Below are 8,855 nucleotides of genomic sequence, written 5' to 3'. Positions count from 1 at the left end.
CTGAAGCTGAACAACAATGATGCTGCATTGCTGGCTGATCCCAAAAGGTTGATTCTGTTCATCTGGACGTTTTCAGAAACGTTTGCTCACTGATCAGGTGACTTCTTCAGTCTCAGCTGACTGCAGCTTTACAAGCTTACAAACAGCACATTTGCACAATGACTGAAAGCAGCAGCACCTGATATATATGATACTAATATAATACATATACATATATAATCCATACTAATGATGAAGGAACTGAGCTCACAGTCCATTGTTCATTCAGTGAACTACTCAGTTTATTTTGGGCCTCAGAAATGCTAACCCTGTTTGTACATCACTGTCAGCAATAGACTCATTCTGCTGTGTGGACAGGAACACACGTGACATCACTTCCTGTTTGTTTGTGACTGAAGAAGTTTACAAGGAATCATTTAGAAGAGTTTCAAACATCAACTGATTGAATCCATGAATCTGAAAACGTGTTTGTGAGTGAAAGAGACAGACATGTACAGACTGAACTATCTGTTCAACAGTCAGAGTGTTTCTGTAACAGGAGACACTCTTTACACTCCACTCAGCACAGGGACACTGAGCCACCACGAGACCAGACTCTAAACCCAGGATAAAGAGTTTGAGTGAATGTGGTGTTGAAGGTGTGGAGGTGGATCAGAGTGTCAGAGGAGACTCTGTAGAAGGACAGAGTGCCAGCAGGACAGTCCACATACACTGCTGCTCTGTTAGAGACAGAGGAGGAGGAGGAGGAGATGGATGTTAGTCTGTTATTGTGCCTGACAGACTGAGGACCACGATCAGAGCAGATCAGACTCCAGGACTGATCATTGTTTCCAAACCAACAGTCATCACTGTCTCCTTTCCTTCTGATGCTTCTGTAACTCACTGATATATTAACCCCTCCTCTCCACTCGACCTCCCAGTAACAGCGACCAGTCACACCATTTCTACACAGCAGCTGATGAACATCAAATCTGTCTGGATGATCAGGATATGACTGAACCTCCTTCACATGTGTCACCTTCCTGTTGTTGTCAGACAGTTGGAGCTTTGTGTGCACTGTGTTTGTGTCGATTGTGAGTTGACAGGAATCTGATGGAGAGAACAAACACAATCCAGCTGCAGTTATTGATCCATCATCTGTTCATTGATTGACACTTTGATGATGACTCCTGACATGATGAAGATGGTTGAATGTGTGCTGCTTTGTTTTCATGAATCCCATTAAAAACACACTTACACTTCCTCAGACCTGGTCTCAACCATCGGACTCCAGCAGGCTCCACCCTGAAAGGAGGAGGGGGGTCAGAGCAGCACAGTCAGCATGCACACATGGACATTACATGGCTCTCACACACACACTGTTACACACTGAGCTCAAAGCTCGGCTCCACTGTTTTATTCAAAGAAATCTACATTTATTTATCAGCACATTTAAAAACAGCTTGAGCCAAAGTGCTGCACAGAGTAGAGAGAAAATAGGAAACATACACAGTAATGACTATAAAGACTGGTCAGGATTGAAAGCTACAGAGTACAAATGTGTTTCCAACCGGCTTTTAAAAATGTCCAGTGTTGGTGACGACCTGATGTGAAGGGCGACTGTTCCAGAGTTTGGCTGCAGCCATCGATAAAGCTCACCTCTGTTTTTACGTCTAGTTCTGGTCAGAAGCTGCTTATCTGCAGACCTGAGGGCTCCACTTGGATTATTTTGTTAAAGAGAGATAAGATGGAGCCAATCCATTCACAGATTTAAAGACAACCAGATCTGGAAGTGGATTCTACCACGTACTGGTGACCAGTGGAAGAAGCTGGTGATGGGTTGTCTAGCACAGACCCACCGCTGGAACCAGACAATTGATGAGGGAGAGAACTGTGACAGCGCCGTTCCTTCACTTGACCTCAGTCGCTCTCGTCTGCTCCCTCGTAACACTGCTTTTTATTGAGCTTACATGTGATAGGTTTTGTATTGTTGATTGTCATTTATGCTTAGAAACATTTACTCATATATGCTTAGAAGTGTATAATCATTTGTAGATTGAAAGAATGTTTCATCTTAAAGGAGGTCTGTATTAACTCTGTGTAGAAGGAAGTGCATTCATTCCTCTAGAGTATCCTTGGTATAAATCACTTACTCCCTAGGAGAGTTTATCTTTGATTTATGGTATAGCAAACACACGTATATCTGTTTAAGTATAAGAGCCTTTTGTTTAGATAAATCTGCTAGACTTCTAGGCGCCAGCCTTGGGGAGTTTTCACAGGGTCACATCTTGACCTCACACAGATCCCACACACACACACACACACACACACACACACACACACACACACACACACACACACACACACACACACCCACATACACACACACACACACACACACACACACACACACACACACACACACACACACACACCCACATTCACAGGCAAGGTACTCTTTGTGTGAATGTAGACGTCATATGTTAATGAACTTATGCATATTCATGTAACCTCAATAAAAGAACAGTGGTACGGGAGAACGGACGAGAGCAACCGGGTCAGGCGAGGGAACGGCGCCTCTTCGGTTTTCTCTCGTGCACGAGTAACATGAAGAGCTTGCCTACTTCGTGTCTTGCTTTGCGGTGTAATTATATTGTCTTCAACGTTCCAGCGGATAGGTACAAGCTACAAACCTATCATTAATTGGTCCTTCGATGCCGGATCCCTGGAATCGCATTCACCGAGGGGAGAAGGGACACGCTGAAAGACTGACGTCAGCCAGGAAGTTCCTGTGGATTCGCTGTCTGTCTTTTCTCCTCGATGAATGGCGATCGGCGGGATTCGAGGCGGATATTACACGCTAAGCAACACCGAGTAAGTTTAGAGTCCAACTCTATAACTGTACGTCTTCGCCGCTCAGTGGGGTGTTGTCCGTGGCCGCTCAGTGGGGCTAAAATTACGTCTTCGCCGCTCAGTGGGGTGTTGTCCGTGGCCGCTCAGTGGGGCTAAAATTCGCCGTCTAAGTGGTACGATGTACAAAGCCGCTTAGTGGGGTTTTTTTGTACAGAAGCATTAAGTCGCAGAGTTGCGCAGTTCGAACTTTTTTGGTTCTCCGCTGCTTTGTGGGGTGTTGAGAGGTTCCGCGGGGTCCAGATTGTGCTGGACAGTAGGCCTATTTTGTGTTATTGTCATTTTCGTCGTCGTTTCGTTGTTGTTGTTATGTGTGAGTGTGTGCGGAGCAGAACGCGTGGTGTGTGACGTCAGCAGCTGTTGTTGTTATCATGGTTTCCTAAGCAGCCAGGAGTGTGTGGAAAAGGCCATCCCGCATCAGCAGCTATGCTCTGGTGGGTGGCTTTCCCTCCACCCCTTGCTGACACAAAATGTTAACTCTTTAGCTTTCCCTGATCAACAACAGCCTGTGTGTCAGACCATAGACGTAATTGAGGTGGATAGTTGTTAAAAGTAACCTACATTAAGCTTGTGGTTGCTCAAATTCAGTACAATGACATGTGAGGTGAAGTGATATAGGCAAATATTTAATCTAATGAAGTGCATAGAGGCACTTGACCTGTGTGAAAGACTGTCGTCTTATTATGAGCCATTGATGAGATATACAGCACGCCTGTGAAAACAACTAATATGCTGAACCCTGTATGAAACATCTAGAAGTACATGATGGAGAAGCTGAATTGAATGTGAAAGTGTAAGACTTTGCCGCTGTGGGCAGAGCACGCAACTACTGTGTGATGTTGCGTTGCAGTTTTTTTCCGAGCTGATGAGCAAGCTACACATTATTAGATCAAGAGCTGTCTGAGAACTACTCAAAGAGAGGGAAACAGAGCTATGAGTGTGCAGCGTTTCCATGAGCAGTTTTTCTGCACCTTGACTCGTGTGTGTGTAGCATCAGCATCATGTTTTTGTTTATTTGTTTTGTTGGGTTGAAAATAATTAAATAAACGTGTGATCATGCCTATGGATCACCATGGCACATATCTCCAGCCATATGATTTATTTATGCAGATGACAAAGTGAGTGTGAATGTGTTTGACATCAAAGTGTTTCTGTGCGCTTTGTAAAAATAATTGTTTTTGATTGTGAGAGCGGTGATACTGCAGATCACCAGCTATTTAAAAAAATAAAATAATAATAATACAAACAAAAAAGAGTGAAAAAGAGACAAAATTTACATTGTAGATGAAAAATAATCATAGGAAAAAGGTTTTGTGTTGATCAACCAAGAACAACTACAATCTTATTTTCTGCTTTTAAGAAAGGACGGTTCACAAAAACAGAGAGAGAGAGAGAGAGAGAGAGAGAGAGATGTGTGTTGATTAAGCAGTGAGGATAATAATGAAAGTCTCTCAGTCTGTCGTTTACAGGTGGGGAACGGACCTGGATCAATTCTCCACGGGCAGCAGTCGGAAGAAAATTATAGGTTGAAATCATTAGAAAAAATAGAAAACACCCAGCCAGAATTTTTTGGCTGAATTGTTTTGCAGCTTCCCGTCCTCATCCCGAACAAGCAAGCTCCAAGGAAACTAATCTCTCCCTGAAGACACCGAGTGCAGTTTCAGAAGCACGAGCATGAACATCAACAGTGGACAGGAGTCCAAGAGACAATACCAGAGTCCTGAGCAGAGAGGTCCAGCAGCACTGTGGGCAAACGGCATCAGAAAGAGAAGAACCACCATCTAGATTGGATGGATGGAGATGCGTTTCCAGCCAGCTGCAACCTCACTGTGTGTGAAGGACGTTTGAGAAGACTGTCTGAGTTTGACATTTGCCATGTTTGGAGTGAGATGGCAATAAAATAGACAGTGGGACAAAGAGAGACACGGGACAAAGCTGAAAAAGCTGACTGCCATTGGACTGAAAAGTGGGAGAGAAGGAAAGGAGCAGAAGAGGACTGAGGCTGCTGTTTTAGTGTGGGCAATCAAATTAGGTTAAGGAATTTGGGGAGACAAGCGACTGCCTGGAAGTGGAGGATTGACACAGTGTCCAGACCACCACAAAAGGGGGAGGAAGACAAGCACTGAGGTATGCAAGCGTACTGTTAGAAAAAATGGAAAGTGACACGACACATACAGATAATATGCACCAGAGATAAAAAAAAATCATACACAAAGTGTTACACTTTAAGAGAGGGCATTTGTAGAAGGGGTTAACAACACACAGTGTGGTTGCCGATGGTAACCTGCAAGCATTTGGGGTTTAGCTGTGCCTGACTATGACAGAGTTTTTCATTTAGATGTTTCTGAAACAAAATTTGGAGTGAACGGAGTTTTGTTTCAGAAAAAAGGGGGGAAGGTACATGAAAGGATACATAAAAACAGAACATGCATTAACCCTACTAATACAAACACAAAATAACTCATGAAGATTAGACAACATTTTAAGTGTGTGAGTCTGTTTATCATCTTGTCCAAGTCACCTCGTGTGATGTAAAGACCAGTGAAACTCATAGCACATTACATGCTCTGCTGGATATACAGCTCCACAGACATGCATTAGACCTGCCTAATAACACAAACACCCATGCAATGAAAATTAGCTTGTTATCTTTCATCAGTGTAAAATAGTGTCAATTTAGCAGACACTTGTTATCAAATACTGAATTTATCCTAAAGAAAAAAAAAATTGACTCTCTAGGTTGCAGGACAACAATTTAACTTTTGTGGGAAAAAAGATCCTGGTTTGACCAATCAGTGATCAGACAATAAATTTAATGTTAAAATGGTAAATTGGGAGAAGCTTCCTGCTTGATTGATGCAGCAAGTGATTTACTGTATGAGGGAAATTGCCTTTTGTGATAATATTTTGAACATGCATTTCTGTTGTCCTGTCAACTTAGTGGGTTAATAGCTGATATACAAATTAGTTGATCGGTTTTAGATTAATGAAAGGTGACTGAATTCTAGTATGAGTGAATGAGATGTGTTGGAGCTTGTTGTGTGTTGAGTAGAGACTGTAAAACACTGAGTTTCCTGTTTTGATGTGCGAGTGAATCTTGTATTTAGATACACAACTCTGAATACGTCAGAACAAACTTTTTTTGTGAAGTGCATGACAGCATGTCACATGTTTTATGATGAAGGAAAAAGGAAAGTTGAATAAAATAGATCTGTGGCCTAAATGAGTGAAGAGCACAGACCTGGTGATTAAACTCATAGCTAATATGACATTAGGGTTATGTTGTGTTTTGTGCAGCTGATGGTTGATTTGGAGTTAATCTAGCTGATGATTTTTCTTCTGTTGTGAAGTCGAGCCTGCCGATTAGTATGATGGTATAATAAACCATGCTAATGGTATGATTTACCCTCCTGAGATGAGGAGTTTGTGTCATGACTCAACAAGGCCTTTTTATTTTGATACTTTTACAGAGCACTGAGAGTTTGGTTTGATAATCTCTGTTATTTTTCATTTTTATCTTTTGAACAGGCACTGATTTTGTTTGTCTATTTCTTTTCTTTAAGCAGATCTGCACGTCAGAAATTAAAAGTGCTATACGACCTGTCGAGAACGCCGTTACAAGTGCATTTTCTCCACATTAAAATGGGTTCTGGAGAAAGCCACTTATTGGGACAATATTAAATGAAAGTCCCGGCCTAAAAAGGATCCAGCGATGTAATCCAAACTAAAGTTCTTCTTTTTCTTTTTTGAAATGACGTCATTTTGCTGAGAGTGGAAACTAAATGCGACAATCGATTCCACTATCAGCAAAGAAAGAAAGAATGAATGTATGAATGCGTGAGTGAAAGGAAAGAAAGCTGACTGACTGGTAAAAGAAACTGTGAGAAATTGTATACATCTGCGCAGCGCTAACATTTGCATTTTCTTTTCTACAGCATTACAGTTCTTCATGTGGTTTGATCACATGATTTATACCAGGACAACTGGTTGATGTTTTTCCTACTACAGGATTTTTGGGTTTATGTGTGAGGAAAACTGTGTTTACAGGTTATGAGTGGTGATGCTGTTACATTGTGTTTTTGGGAAAATGTGACGGTTACTTTGATGATATGAATAACATATTTTCCACAACAATGGATGGTTGATTTTATGGTGTTTTTATGGCACCTCTGGAACCTGTTGACCTGTGTCTGACCTCCGTCTGACCACAGTCAATGTGTATTGCTAATGTTTGTTTCTTTGAGAATACTGTGGAGGATTCAGCTGAAACGGACAAGTGGCATGAGTAAAACAAATAAGAGATTACGGTGTTTATGGAAAAGTTGAATATGGGCTCTTAGCTGGCCACTTTGAACCCATAGTAATATATAAGTGGAGTGACTTTGCTTAAGGGCAGTCACTGATTACATTAATGTTAACTGAGTACATGGGATGATCCATGTCTGGGGCAAATTATGGTAACAATAGTGATTTAATGATTTGAGAAAACCTGCACATGACACTTGTCTTGCCCGTGCTGAATGCTTATTACTCTTTTGAAATAATTGTTTATACGTGTGAAGTTTGATTTTATTTCCAGATCTTGTGTATGCAGGCTCCTGGTGGAGCCAGTTTTTAAGACAGGGATCCAGGTTTGGTGAGTTGACGCATGGTTGTCCATGCGTCAAGAGGTGGGGTCCAGAATTAATATTAAACAATGTTTACTATTATTGTTGCAGTGATTTGTGTGATTAGCTGTTTATTTACAAGTATTAAATCTATGCAAGTGGTGCATCCATGTTTAGATAAGGCTTGATGGCCTATAAGTGAAGTTCACTGAACTAAAGAATGTGGTTTGATGATTGTTGACATGCTCTCCAAATAGAAGTTTTTCTGAAATACAGGTGCAGCAGTGAGAAGCGAGAAACATTCCAGGCATAGCCCAGGCAGTGGTTGAGGTCAAAGGTCAAGCTGGTTGGGGCCCATCATGAAATCAGCTGAACCAGGAGGAAGGCAGAGAAGCTGAGTGTTTTGAGAAAGATCCAGCAGGCCCAAAATCAGGACTATCCATGACAAGAAGGAGTGCCTGAGAGGATCGTCCACAGGATGGGAGCTGAGGCCAGGAGAGACTTCAGGAGGATCAGAGATCATCTTCAGCACAGCAGACATGACACAGAGAGCTGTGCTACTGAGCTTCCAGGAGATTTTAAATAAAATGAAAGATTCAATATTGACGCTGAGGAAGACAACTAAGGTGTACGACGTGCTCTGCCTTAAACCTTCAGCAGCGTTGGAACATGAACACTCGAGGGATGAGGGGAGCGTGCCAAGCTCCATCGACAGCGCAGAAGGAGTTCGAGGATGACATCATGATTCTGTGAAAGCACAGGAACCAGAAGCTATGGTGGAGATGACAGCAGTTTCCTATGTGCATACGATGACACTCTGAAGGCTGCTGGGATCATAACAGCAGTAAGACAACGGAACCCTGCACCCTTTCCACAGAAGTGTTTTTCTGCAGAGCGTGGACAATGAAGGAGTCATAAATATCCCCCTCGCAGGATGAAGGCCTGAAGTGAGGTAATGGGAGGCCATAAAACTAGAGTGCTGAGAGGTCTGCAGCTTTGTAAATAGCTGAGACCCATGTTGACAAACAACAAAACCAACTGGTATGTTTGAATGTTTATTCTACATACATTTGGACTCTGGTCCTATGGACAATGAAACAACTGGAAGAGACATTCATGACGCCCTGCAGAACTCAAACCACTCTGCAGAGAGACATGTGATGTGCACACCCGGAGGAAGCATTACCAAGCTGAGATGTTTTTGAAAATGTTACCTTCTTATTTTCACTATTAAATTAACAATTTCTTTGGTTGCTCGTAAGATGCAGTTTGCCATGAGATGAGCTCAATGAATGGGATAACTGCTAATACATTTGTTAAACTGTGTATCTTTACAGTAATTTAGGGTGATTTGACATA

At 42.1% G+C, this 8,855-nt stretch overlaps 1 protein-coding gene across 1 annotated transcript in view; it reads right to left on the bottom strand.

The window, feature by feature from the left end:
* Positions 1 to 472: 472 nt before the first annotated feature.
* LOC146640581 (protein NLRC3-like) overlaps positions 473 to 8,855 on the bottom strand; it is a 26,192-nt gene continuing 17,809 nt past the window's right edge. The window contains exons 8-9 of the mRNA XM_085399941.1: positions 1,238 to 1,284; positions 473 to 1,089 (exon numbers count right to left, since the gene is read on the bottom strand). Of these exons, the coding sequence (XP_085256067.1) occupies positions 560 to 1,089; positions 1,238 to 1,284 (577 nt within the window). The 3' untranslated portion in view covers positions 473 to 559. The remainder of the gene's footprint in view (positions 1,090 to 1,237; positions 1,285 to 8,855) is intronic.

Source organism: Rhamphochromis longiceps, unplaced genomic scaffold (genome assembly GCF_057381845.1).
Source record: "Rhamphochromis longiceps isolate RC_006_pf unplaced genomic scaffold, R_longiceps_female_GT1.1 unmapped_scaffold_4, whole genome shotgun sequence".
Lineage (NCBI taxonomy): Eukaryota > Metazoa > Chordata > Actinopteri > Cichliformes > Cichlidae > Rhamphochromis > Rhamphochromis longiceps.
Note: the sequence above shows the minus strand (reverse complement) of the source record. Positions and strands in the feature narration are given on the sequence as shown.